At 44.3% G+C, this 14,076-nt stretch overlaps 1 protein-coding gene across 1 annotated transcript in view; it reads left to right on the top strand.

The window, feature by feature from the left end:
• The window catches only part of TMEM144 (transmembrane protein 144), a 63,149-nt gene that overhangs the window by 13,620 nt on the left and 35,453 nt on the right, over positions 1-14,076 (top strand). Inside the window, exons 4-8 of the mRNA XM_075335281.1 lie at positions 2,350-2,449; positions 7,235-7,315; positions 8,181-8,262; positions 11,205-11,278; positions 13,294-13,412. Coding sequence (XP_075191396.1) covers positions 2,350-2,449; positions 7,235-7,315; positions 8,181-8,262; positions 11,205-11,278; positions 13,294-13,412 — 456 coding nt within the window. The remainder of the gene's footprint in view (positions 1-2,349; positions 2,450-7,234; positions 7,316-8,180; positions 8,263-11,204; positions 11,279-13,293; positions 13,413-14,076) is intronic.

Raw genomic sequence — 14,076 nt, 5'->3', positions numbered from 1 at the left:
GGAGCGGTCTTCCTCCACCACAGGGCTCAGGGAACCTGGACTCCGACAGAGTCCTCCCTTCAGATCAATGTTCTGGAGATAAGGGCAGTGTATCTAGCCCTAAAGGCGTTCCATCGGTGGCTGGAGGGCAGACAGATCCGCATACAGTCGGACAACGCCACGGCGGTCGCGTACATCAACCACCAGGGCGGCACACGCAGTCGTCAGGCCTTCCAAGAAGTTCGGCGGATTCTGCTGTGGGCGGAAGCCACAGCCTCCACCATCTCCGCAGTTCACATCCCGGGCGTAGAAAACTGGGAAGCAGACTTTCTCAGTCGCCAGGGCATGGACGCAGGGGAATGGTCTCTTCACCCGGACGTGTTTCAAGAGATCTGTTGCCGCTGGGGAACGCCGGACGTCGACCTCATGGCGTCTCGGCACAACAACAAAGTCCCGGCATTCATGGCACGGTCTCAAGATCACAGAGCTCTGGCGGCGGACGCATTAGTTCAGGATTGGTCGCAGTTTCGACTGCCTTATGTATTTCCTCCTCTGGCACTGCTGCCCAGAGTGTTGCGCAAGATCAGGTCCGACTGCCGCCACACCATCCTCGTCGCTCCAGACTGGCCGAGGAGGTCGTGGTACCCGGATCTGTGGCACCTCACGGTGGGTCAACCGTGGGCACTCCCAGACCGACCAGACTTGCTGTCTCAAGGGCCATTTTTCCATCTGAATTCTGCGGCCCTCAACCTGACTGTGTGGCCATTGAGTCCTGGCTCCTAGCGTCCTCAGGGTTATATCAAGATGTCATTGCCACTGTGAGACAAGCCAGGAAACCAACGTCCGCCAAGATCTATCACAGGGCTTGGAGGATCTTCTTATGCTGGTGCTCTGATCGGGGTTTTACCCCCTGGCCGTTTGCCTTACCCACTTTTCTTTCTTTCCTTCAATCCGGAATGGATAAGGGTTTGTCTCTCGGCTCTCTCAAGGGACAAGTATCGGCGCTTTCCGTGTTTTTTCAAAAGCGTCTAGCCAGGCTTCCGCAGGTCCGCACGTTCCTGCAGGGAGTTTGCCACATAGTCCCACCTTACAAGCGTCCGCTGGAACCCTGGGATCTTAACAGGGTGCTAACGGCTCTTCAGAAACCACCTTTCGAGCCGATGCGGGATGTCTCTCTATCACGCCTTTCGCAGAAGGTGGCCTTCCTAGTGGCAGTCACATCACTTCGGAGAGTGTCTGAGCTAGCAGCGCTGTCATGCAAAGCCCCCTTCCTGGTGTTTCACCAGGATAAGGTGGTTCTGCGTCCGGTCCCGGAATTTCTCCCTAAGGTGGTATCCCCTTTTCATCTCAATCAGGATATCTCCTTACCTTCCTTTTGCCCTCATCCAGTTCACCAATGTGAAAAGGATTTGCACTTGTTAGATCTCGTGAGAGCACTCCGGTTCTACATTTCTCGCACGGCGCCCCTGCGCCGTTCGGATGCGCTCTTTGTCCTTGTCGCTGGCCAGCGTAAGGGGTCACAGGCTTCCAAGTCAACCTTTGCTCGGTGGATCAAGGAACCGATTCTTGAAGCCTACCGTTCTTCTGGGCTTCCGATTCCTTCAGGGCTGAAGGCCCATTCTACCAGAGCCGTGGGTGCATCCTGGGCATTGCGGCACCAGGCTACGGCTCAGCAGGTGTGTCAGGCGGCTACCTGGTCTAGTCTGCACACTTTCACGAAACACTATCAGGTGCATGCCTATGCTTCGGCAGATGCCAGCCTAGGTAGGCAAGTCCTTCAGGCGGCGGTCGCCCACCTGTAAGAGGGGGACGTTTTTCGGCTCTTTTTATCGAGGTATTCTTTTACCCACCCAGGGACTGCTTTTGGACGTCCCAATTGTCTGGGTCTCCCAATGGAGCGACAAAGAAGAAGGGAATTTTGTTTACTTACCGTAAATTCCTTTTCTTCTAGCTCCTATTGGGAGACCCAGCACCCGCCCCTGTTCCCTTCGGGCTGTTGTTCTTTTGTGTACACATGTTGTTCATGTTGAATTGTTCTTTTGGTTCATGGTTTCAGTTCTCCGAACATCCTTCGGATTGAATTTACCTTAGACCAATTTATAAGTTTCCTCCTTCCTGCTTTTGCACCAAAACTGAGGAGCCCGTGATGCACGGGAGGGTGTATAGGCAGAGGGGAGGGGTTACACTTTTTAAAGTGTAATACTTTGTGTGGCCTCCGGAGGCAGAAGCTATACACCCAATTGTCTGGGTCTCCCAATAGGAGCTAGAAGAAAAGGAATTTACGGTAAGTAAACAAAATTCCCTTCATTTGCTGAAGAAAATACAGCTAAGATCAGATACTTTTATCTACTTTTTGTGCAATCTCTCCAGGTAATATTACTGTCGTTCCCATTGTAAAGACGATAGGACTTGGACTAGGACTTCTTCTGTGGGCTTCTACAAACCTTCTTACTGGCTGGGCAAGTTCAAGGTACTGACATAATAAATATACAGTGTGTATACTATTGCACTTTTTATATTGAGAAATCTGAGCTTTTTATTGCCTAAAAAAACATGTTATTTCAAGGGTATGTGCACACAATCAGGAAACACTAGTTTAGACGCAGCATCATTCCTCTCATGGAAACATGCGTATTCTGCGCAAGAGAGCACAGCGTTGGTGTCCATGATCCGGAGACTCTTGTTCTAGACGCAGTGTCATTCCTCTTGTGGAGTTTTCCTCGGGAGTTCCGTGCCCATGATCAGGATTCTGGACGCAGCGTATTTTCGCTGTTTAAAGGGAACCTGTCATCAGAAATTTCGCCCAAAAGCTAAAAGATTCCCCCTCTGCAGCTCCTGGGCTGCATTCTAGGAAGGTCCCTGTTATTATTGTGCCCCATGTGAGACCAAAATAAAGCCTTTATAAAGTTCTACCTTTTTGTATGCAGCTTCTGTAAATCTGACACGGGGGCGGGCTCTCTGCCGTCCGTTATTCTGCCTCCTGGTCCTCTATGCCGCCCCCATCGCTCCTTTCCATATCTGATGCACCGCCCACTGCTCCAGCCATCCCCGCGCATGCCCAGTGACAGTCTCACAGGACTGAGCAGTGTGACCGCTGGTGACGTGTGCGCAGGCAAGTGATAATGGACGGGACTGTGACTGTTATCAGCAAGTACCCGGCCATAATCTCGTGAGCGCGCAAACCTCTCCAGCATTCACACTGAGCTCAGTGTAGATGCTAGACTGTATGGGCTGCTTCCAGGGATGACGTCCCTTTGTCATGTGATAGTATTTTGAACACGCCCCTATCACATGACAAAGGGACGTCATCCCTGGAAGCAGCCCATATAGTCTAGCATCTACACTGAGCTCAGTGTGAATGTTGGAGAGGTTTGCGCGCTCACGAGATTATGGCCGGGTACTTGCTGATAACAGTCACAGTCCCGTCCATAATCACTTGCCTGCGCACACGTCACCAGCGGTCACACTGCTCAGTCCTGTGAGACTGGCACTGGGCATGCGTGGGGATGGCTGGAGCAGTGGGCGGTGCATCAGATATGGAAAGGAGCGATGGGGGCGGCATAGAGGACCAGGAGGCAGAATAACGGACGCCAGAGAGCCCGCCCCCGTGACAGATTTACAGAAGCTGCATACAAAAAGGTAGAACTTTATAAAGGCTTTATTTTGGTCTCACATGGGGCACAATAATAACAGGGACCTTCCTAGAATGCAGCCCAGGAGCTGCAGAGGGGGAATCTTTTAGCTTTTGGGCGAAATTTCTGATGACAGGTTCCCTTTAACTCCTGCTGACAACGCTAGCATCTCTGCAAGAATAGACTGACATGCTGCGGCTCAGGAAGCATCGTTGAGCCAAATGTTAGTTTACACTGCATAGAAAAGAATTACAGCAGGCACAGGATTTCTACAAATCCCATCCACTGTGCTTCTACTGTACAAAGCAGTGTTTTTGAAGCAGCAAAAACACAGTGCATCCAAAACATTGCTAACACTGATCGTGGGAACGAACACTAAGGATTTTTATTTTTTTTTTAGCAAAGTGTTGTAAAAATCGACCATAAAAACTGCAAAAAAAAGGAAATAAATGCAGGCCATACAGTGCTGGCCATAAGTATTGGCACCCCTGCAATTCTGTCAGATAATACTCAGTTTCTTCTTGAAAATGATTGTAATCACATTCTTTGGTATTATTATCTTTTATCATTTATTTTGCTTGCAATGAAAAAGAAAAAAAAATTGTCATAAAGCCAAATTGGATATAATTCCACACCAAACATAAAAAAGGGGGTGGACAAAAGTATTGGCACTGTTTGAAAAATCATGCGATGCTTCTCTAATTTGTGTAATTAACAGCACCTGTAACTTACCTGTGGCACCTAACAGGTTTTGGAAATAACTAAATCACACTTGCAGCCAGTTGACATGGATTAAAGTTGACTCAACCTCTGTCCTGTGTCCTTGTGTGTACCACATTGAGCATGGAGAAAAGAAAGAAGACCAAAGAACTGTCTGAGGACTTGAGAATCCAAATTGTGAGGAAGCATGAGCAATCTCAAGGCTACAAGTCCATCTCCAAAGACCTGAAAGTTCCTGTGTCTACGGTGCACAGAATTGCAGGGGTTCCAATACTTTTGGCCAGCACTGTACACATTACATAGTTATGTTTGACAATGGTTAGAACTAAAACCCCTAAAAGTGCTCCCTTTTTCTTCCATTCGTTTATTCACTTTATAACCGTTTAGTGGATCAGCTGGTACCCATCAAAATTGTCAATAATAGGGGAAACTGCCTTTTATAACTTTATAGAATACTTATCAAGTATTTTAGGCAACTGCTGTGCCTTGTCCAAAAAAGGACCTTGGTTTTCTTAATACGGGCATGTTCTAACAGTCAGATTTCTCACCGTTCTTGAGAAGAGGGCATGGTGATGTTAAACACTCATTATTCATCAAGAAGTGTACGCCTCTTCATGAATCAGGAGCGATTAACGAGTGGAGTGCTCTTGTCTGTGCTGCGCCAGGAATTTCCACCAATTCTAAGATTGTTAACATAAGTAATGTCGCATCTTGTCATAAATTAGATGAGTCTTGGGGTCACTCCACCGACACGTCCCTCCTTCACCTAGATCAGCCCATTTAGTTGTAGCTGTGAGAAACTATCATGAAAACTCAAATGTCACAAAATTTTTACCCAACTCCAAGTTGCGCAAAAATGTAAAGACTTTTCAAAGCAATTTACCCCAGAATTCTTGCATAATTTCTTTTGATGAATTGGAAATGTACCAACATTTTGGTACACAAAGTACTATAAAGAATGTGATCTAAAAGTCTAAAGATGGTTGCATTTATCAAACACCATTACCTCTATGATTAAACTGGCTCATTTAAGACTGCCTAACCTAAAACTGCACTGTTTACTAATCCTGTATAATAGAGAGAGAGTAAACTCAGACTAGATCATCTTAAAACGCACCATATCTATGACTGTGACCAATGCTGCATGATCCGCTGCATTTTTTCAGACTGTCTAGCAATTATACAATTATATTATTTGGCTTACTTTTAGACCATTTTTAAACAAGAATACTGGAGCACACCTTTAGCCATATCCCATTTTGTTTTTAAGCCATCTTGATATGCAAAATATTTTAAAATATTTATTTAGATTTTTGTTTTTTAGTAGTTGAAAGCTTTGGCATGCAAGTCTTTTTGTCTGTTTGTAATGTATATGGATTATGTCCATGCCTCCAATCCTCACATCTCTGGTTGCAATCAAATGCGCCCCCCACCCTGTGTGACAGCGTGTCTGACTGCTTTCAATCACAGACGCTGTGTGTGTTTGTGTGTGTGTGTTTGTGTGTCTATATTAATGTAAAAATAAATAAATAAAAAAATTCTCACAGGGTACCCTCATATGATACACAGCACAGATAAAGCATATGGCTATCAAAATAAGAGGGATCACATGCTGCTTTTTTCTTTAATATATAAATAAGTTTTAAAAAAAGGCATGCGGTTCCCCCCCTAATTTTGATATCAAGCCATGATAAAGCTGGCAGCTTGGGGCTGGCATTCTCAGGTTGTGGAGACCCATTCTTATTGGGCTCCCCCAGCTAAAAAATAGCAGCCTTCAGCTGCCCAAGATTGTTGCATCTCATCAGAAGTGATAGTGCGCTCTGTTGTTGGCTGTCAGTGCACATTGTAAAACAAGTGAGCAGGGACCACTTGCAAGGGTGGCATTGGTTTCTTCTTGCTCATTCTTTATTTACAAAGTTCAATGGCAATGCGCTCGGTCGTCAGATCGTCACTTCTCATCAGAGCAGATGAGAGGGCGCGTTCTCACTGTGCATTGAGAAGAATAGTGCACTGTGATATGGAGCTGTACTGAGCACAAGTCGATCGTATAACCGGTGTATGCTCAACCAATACAGTACTAAGGACCAGGGGGCACTCACTGCGAGTGAAAAAAAAGCGATTCCGACAGCTAACTAGGAAAGGGTTCTTTACAGTTAGATTGTGGAATGCCCTACCACAAGAGGTAGTAATGGCAGATACTATAACAGCTTTTAAAAAAGGGCTGGATGATTTCCTCAGTACACAAAATATTGTTGGTTATAAATGACTTAGTGACCAAATGTAGAATTGGTGGAGGAAGGTTGAATTAGATGGACCTAGGTCTTTTTTTCAACCTAACTATGTGACAGAAAAGGGACTAGCTCAACCCCTGAAATGGAGGTCACCGATGACACATCATTTCAGGGAGGGGGTAGGGGATGCAAAATTTTACGGAGCTTTGGCCCCCTGATGATTACTTGCTTCAGTATCCCAGCATGCACTGAGATTCTGAAACAAAGCGCCATCAAAGAGGAAGTAGTAGAAAAATAAGAAAGCAGTTAGATTAGTAGTGTGGGGAGGATAGGGAGTTGTTAATATGTATATTAGAAAAAAATAGATTATGACATTAGATAGAGATTTAACAGTAAAATAGCATTTAGTTTCGGACCACCCCCATTATGGCCAAAACTGCTCCGTGTGTAAGAAAGACAACAAGTTTGTACTCGCAGCCAGAACAACTTTGCTGATCTGATCTGCAGTGTGACACATGCTTTTGATATAATAAAACCGTATGTAGCCCACTGTATAAACTACAAACTTCCATAGAAAGTGACATTGTGCTGACACTAGGCCAAGGAGGCACGGCTTCATTCTGCAGGAGCATTATGATGGCGGGTGCCTATGACGGTACTTTGTATTCACAGGTTTGGAATGTTTGGAATAAATCCGGAAGAGGTGGAAAGGCCGTACTTAAATTATGCAGGAGCCGGTCTGTCAGCAATAAGGTATGTTCTATTGTTTTTAGTACTTATTTATTTAGTACAATATGACTGAGAGACACTTGGAATATTGGTAAACCAAAACTTTCACAATGGCCATTGCATTAAAGTGAATGTTACCTTTAAATTCCTAGTGTTTTACCATTCAGTGCATTGTATAATTTAGCTATATATCATTTTATAATGGGTGTTTTGAACGTTACATTTTTACTGAAAAAAAAGCAGCAGGTTTTGACTGTAGAAATAAATACAAAAATGCTGCGTCTGAACAAAGCTTAATACTGGATGGACAGATGATGGGGGGCCGGATATCTGACTATGATGATTCTCACATTTCTACCAGTTGTGGTGTGCACATATTCTACCCTGAAAAGTCTAGGAAAGCGGTAACATATGATTCCTGTCCAGACTCACCGTTCAATTAAATGGCTGTTTGCGCACGCTGCCTTTTTTTCTGACCACAAAGATGCAGCATTTTTGGCCCCAAAAAACGCACAAAAACGTACCCGCGGTAAAAACGCATGAAAAAAAGCATGCGTTTTTGTGCGTTTTTTTATGCGTTTTGCTGCCTTTTTTGGTTGTGTTTTTCTCCAATGCATTGCATGGGTGAAAAACGCAGAAAGAATTGACACACTGCATCTTTGTGGTCACCACAAAAACGCAGCCAAACAAAAACTGCACCGTGCGGACAGCAAAAATGAAAACTCATAGTCTTTGCAGGGAAAGGAAATTCATGCAGATGAGACCAAAAACGCACCCGAAAAACGTGCAAAAACGTAGCGTGTGCATATAGCCTTATTTTGTAAATTGTTGCTATTTATAACATTGTTTTGCATCTTTTCAAATGCAACATTTTGTATTTGTTTTTTAGTGCAATTATTTTTCTGTTTGTGAAAACTGAAGTAAAAAGTGTTCCCCTTGAATCAGAAACCACCCCACTTCTAAGGAATAGTGTACGTATTGTATAAAATCCCTTCTGTTACAACCATCCGCGGTCAGTCTACCACTGTGCATTAGCTGCCCATTGTAAATGGCGCGGAAAATAGCTGCCTCTTCTGCTCTCCATATTGCTATCCAAATGCATTATTTAAGAGGCTGGGACTGAGTAATGATTTTAGCAAAAAAATGGAGATCTTTAGAATATTTATCACTGTCAAGGAAAGGTCACTTATGCTACTGAGAACTTGCAATGAGTGAATCTGTCTTGTCTAGAGCTTGGTCCATTGAAATGATGTGAATGAAGTGGTGTGATGCATGCACACTACCGCTCCATCCATTGTCTAGGTACTGACACTGAAAGTCGAACGTTGTACTTCACTGTCTTGCTCTTCTTAAAGGGAATCTGTCAGCAGCTTTCGCCATATAATCGGAGGACAGCATGACGTATGGGCTGAAACATCAATTACAGGGATGTCACTTATTAAGCTGTATTCTGTTATTTGAGTACAGTTAATGTTTTATCACCAGGAGTTTGTCACTGCTTGGACTACAACTTATGTGAGCCCTAGTCTGACCACACCTCCTCTGATAAGCAGCTCAGTGTCACTATACCATGTACACAGATTGCTGTGGTGTGGGCAGGGTTAGCTTTCTAAACTTTTCTACATCTAAGAATTCTGATGGTGTCACAAACACAGCACCCAGTAAACTAAGTAATACATCATTGGAATCAGGGTCTCATTTTCTACATCATGCTGCTCTCAGATGAGGTATCAAAAACCTGGTGACAAATTCTCTCTAAGGAGCAGTAGTGCACGTGTTATCACTTTGGAAGAGCGAGCACTACCATGCTCAGGTGCTCAGTACTAGTGAGGAGCGAGCATTACCCAATGTTAGGGTGCTCAGTCATCATAACGAGCTGTCAGACACTAGGACGGGCTCGACTCATGTACCAAGTATATAAGAAGTCAGTGGGGAACTCTTCTGGAAAAATGCTATGGTCCCCCATTGACTTACATTATACTTGGTATTTCAGTTGAGCCCATCCTACTGCTTGTTACAAGTACCGAGCACCCGATCATAGTAGTGCTCGCTCCTCACTAGTTGTTACTGGTTCATCCACATCGTTTTTGGGATAGTTGATGAGTTTTTGGTGCTGCGTAGTTTTGCTGTGCAAAAAATGCAGTTTTACAGTTAAAGCAGAATGGATGGATTTCTAGAAGTCTTATGCCCACTGTGCCTTTCATTTTTTTTCTATTTCACTCAGTGTAAACTGATCTGCCGTGCGTGTTTCAAATCCACCACATGTCATTTTCTCTTGCGGGTATCCTGAGTTTATGTGCAGATTTTCCCCATAGAATTGCATGAGATGTAAAAAAACCATACGCGTTTTTAGTGCGTTTCAGCATGTAATCCGCACTAGATTATATCAATAGAATTTTGTCCAATCCAAAAACCAAAGCAGCTTTATTAATAACATGAATACCAAAAAGTAACAAAAACTGATGTGATAAAAAAAAAAAATGCATGGAAAAAACGCACTCAGAAAGGCAAGTAATCTAGATTATATAATAGGTGCAGAAATTCTGCTACTCCAAAACCTCACCAACTACTCATCATGGAGTGTAGCCTTAAGGCCGCTTTACACGCAGCGACATCGCTAAATCGATGTCGTTGGGGTCACGGAATTAGTGACGCACATCCAGCCGCGTTAGCGATGTCGTTGCGTGTGACATTTACGTGCGATCGAAAATCGTCGCAAACACGTTCAAAAACACTAACCGTTGACATGCTCCCCTATTCCCAATTAATGTTGCTGCTGCAGGTACGATGTTGTTCGTCGTTTCTGCGGCAGCACACATCGCTTTGTGTGACACCGCATGGAACGAGGAACCTCACCTTACCTGCGGCCGCCGGCAATGAGGAAGGAAGGAGGTGGGCAGGGGATGTTCGTCCCGCTCATCTCCGCCCCCTCCGCTTCAATTGTTTTGCCGCTTAGTGAAGTTGCTGTGACGCCGAACGAACCGCCCCATTAGAAATGAGGCAGTTCGCTGATCACAGCGATGTCGCTAGGCAGGTAAGTAGTGTGACGAGTCCGCGCGATTTTGTGCGCCACGGGCAGCGATTTGCCCGTGACGCACAAACAATGGGGGCGGGTACGCACGCTAGCGATCTCGCTAGTGAGATCGCAGCGTGTAAAGCGGCCTTTAGTGGTCAGTGTTCTTTTCTCATCTTTTCTGTGGATCAATATCAGATTTGTGGGTATCCAACTTTCACCTTCCACATTGGTCAAAATTTTTGAAGGGCCGCTGTGCATTTGCAAGTGCTATAGCTCTTCATTCTTTATGCTGTGCCATCTAGTTGTACACAGTCTACTTGTTAGCGGTGGTGAAGGGTTTTTTCAGGGTTCTTCCATTGAAGTGAATGGGACAATACCACCGTACCCTGCCCTACTGCTACTTGGTAGAGGGCACAGTATAGACAATGATGTGGCTGCAGGCCTACAAATAGCTGATCACGAGGGAAGCGGAGAGTTGGATTCCCACCAAATTACCGTATATTGATGACCTCTCTTAACAATATACCATCTGGATATTGACTTTAATGTACTTTGGGATTTAGTTTTCCAGGTCTATGTCACTGAAAAAATAATTATTCGAACCCAGAGTCTTAACCTCCTGCGCTGACAACTGATGGTTTGTGCTAATGTTATCATTTCGACAACCACTGCAGAACGATCTGCGCTGCGGTGAATCTCCTAGAAAATTGCCAAATTGTGAGGAAGTGAAATAGAACATGTAACGTTCCCTACAATAATGTATTTCATATAATACCCTCTTATAAGACAAATCTAGAATATATTAATGTATGGATCATGATGTAGACAAATTAACTTTTGTAACTCATCAAAAACTCACTTTTCACTTTTTTTCGTCTGATTTTTTTTTTCCTGCAGATTAACACTCGGGAAGACGCTGTTACAGATGCATCATGGGTGGACCAATTATCACCTTTACAAAGGCGAATAATGTAAGTGGAGCGTGTTCATTAAAATGGCAAATCAACAGCATATTCAGATGTACAATAGCCGAGCTGTAAAGAGATGGCCGTCTCAGACCAATCTGCCACATATTCCTCATCCGGTTATCTGCTCACAATGCTTGCACATTATATTGTTACTGATAGTCACAATCTCAGATGGTAAACACACCGCCTTTCAGAAAGTATAGAGCACACAGATCATTTGGACAGTTTTTTGCAACAGTTTTTCTTTTCTTTTGAATCTTTGATTTAGATATTAGTTTTAAAGCGTTTGTCCTCTTTCAGAAAGTTTTCCTTATCTTAGGTCATTTGGTGAACTCGATGGACTTCCGTCTACCTTCAACCTTAAGCTCTATGAAACTAATATCACCAGTGTTTAGCTTGTTCACCTTGAACTGCTCCTATGCTGCATTCCACAATCGTGTCTATCGGTGCCTGACTCCCTTTGTATATCCCAAAGTATACTATTTGATATGCAGTTTCTCCGTATATAAATGATGATGGTCCCTCCATGGTTGGTGTCCTGCTGTAGTGTCTGTCCCTGCTCTCTGCTGATAATCACATCCTCCTGTTTTGATTGATGTTGATAACGTGTCCTGTGTCATCCACATTGTGAATAGAGATCTTGTACCTGCATATGATGACTTCTCTTGGTGCTTGCGCAGTGATGGTCTATGCTCTGCCTGCAGTAGGGCACAGCAGATTATGCCTGTGAGGCTACAGCACAGGTACGAGACTTCAGTACACAACATGGATGACGCAGAATGTATCATCCATGTCAATCAAAGCAGGAGGACATGATCAGAAGCAGAGAGGAGGGACCAATGCTGCAACGAGGACGCCATCAGGCTGGACAATCATCATTTGCATACAGCACTGGAACATATTAAAGGGAACCTGTCACTAGATTTGGTAACTATAAGCTGCGGCCACTACCATTGGGCTCTTATATACAACATTCTAACATTCTGTATATAAGAGCCCAGGCTGCTTTCTAGAACATAAAAATAACTTTATAATACTCACCTAAATGTTCAGTGCAGACAGGTCAACTGGGTGTCTTCGTTCTCCGGGTGCGGTGCCTCCTCTTTTGGCCCATCTTCGTCCTCCTTCTTTTGAAGCCTGGGTGCAAAACGCATGCTATGTCATTCACACTCGCCGGCATTGAAGTCCTGCGCAGGCGCACTTTGATCTGCCCTGAGCAGGGTAGATCAAAGTATTGTAGTGCACATGCGCAGGAACTCAATGCCAGCGCGTGTACATGACAAAGGACACGTCATGCACCCCGGCTTCAGAAGAAGGAGGACAAAGATGGCCGAAAGAGGAGGCGCCGCACCCGGAGAACGGAGTCACCCATCTGACCAGTCTGCACTGTACCGACCGTTTAGGTGAGTATTCTAAAGTCATTTTTACGTGCTACACAGCGGCCGGGCTCTTACATACAGCATGTTAGAATACAGTATATAAGAGCCCACTGGTGGTGGCCACAGGTTATAGTCACCAAATCTGGTGACAGGTTCCCTTTAAATGGTATATTTTGGGATATACAGGGGAGTCAAAAGCTGATAAACATGTTTGTGGAATGCAGCACAGAAGCAGTTAAAATTGAGGGCATTTGCTCATAGGCTCAAAACCTGGTGACAGATTCTCCTTAAAAGAACAAACTGCCCAGGTTCCGAGTAGTATCCCTGTGGCTGCTCCCGGTGTCTGCCGTTGTCTGTGACGCTGACACCCTGTCAACAACGCAGGAGACCACAGAGTTCAGCGTCTCTGCTGATGTAGACAGCACGAGCTGCTCAGAGACGCTGAACTGTCTCCTGCACTGTTGGTCTAATGACAGGGCTACAGACACCGGGAGCAGCCACAGAAACCTGGCACTGGATAAGTTAAGTTAAGCACAATTTATTTATTTATTCATTTTTTCTTTTTTTTCTTTGAAGCGATGGGGCTCCAAATGTTTTGGACTTTACTATTTTTTCTTTTGTCCTTTCTGTCTGTAACAGAGGGTCATTAATGGCGGTAGGAGCAGGAGTTCTCTATGGGTCAAGCTTTGTTCCAGTTCTTTACATCAAAGACCACAGTAAGAACAATGAAAGTATATATGCTGGATCAAGTCAATTTGGTAAGAGAAATATAAATCAGAATTGCGTATATATTTAATGACAGTGAATGTGGCATTGTACATTGTAAACTGTGTACTTGTTTTTTTTTTTTTTTTTTTTAAAAAGTCCCTCAACTTAGAAGTAAAAAAACCAAAAGTTAAATTTCCATATATTTTTCTTTGGTCCTGCTGACTTTGCTGTCAATAGTAATGGTGACCCCACAATTCACATTTACTTACTGTGGTACCAGATCTAAGAAGGGCAGGCTTGTCATATGCCCCTAATGAGGAGCAGAGCACAGAGCAGAGAGGGAACAGGCTGCAGAATAAAGGCGCAGTGATTCCTGGAGCTTGGGATCAGTGCTAACCTTGTAATAACCACGATAGTAAGTGGAATATAGTGTTATGTTTGGTAAAATAATGTTAGTGGACAAAGTCTGTAAGTCAGGACTTCCTATGTCATGGACATTGACAGAATATGTGGAGAATGGAGTTCAATGAAAGGCTGCGGGGTGTATGGTGCAGGCTTAGGAGATGCCAGGAGTGTTAGCTGGCATATGGACTTGAACCAAGGCTGTGTATCATTATTATGCCTTTGTCAATCACTGACTGCAGTATTTAAACGATACGTTTGTCCACTGGTGACCATCGTACCCTATAACTGAATCACAGAGACCAGTGAGTT

Source organism: Anomaloglossus baeobatrachus, chromosome 1 (genome assembly GCF_048569485.1).
Source record: "Anomaloglossus baeobatrachus isolate aAnoBae1 chromosome 1, aAnoBae1.hap1, whole genome shotgun sequence".
NCBI classification, from domain to species: domain Eukaryota; kingdom Metazoa; phylum Chordata; class Amphibia; order Anura; family Aromobatidae; genus Anomaloglossus; species Anomaloglossus baeobatrachus.
This window is presented reverse-complemented; position numbering and strand designations above follow the sequence as displayed.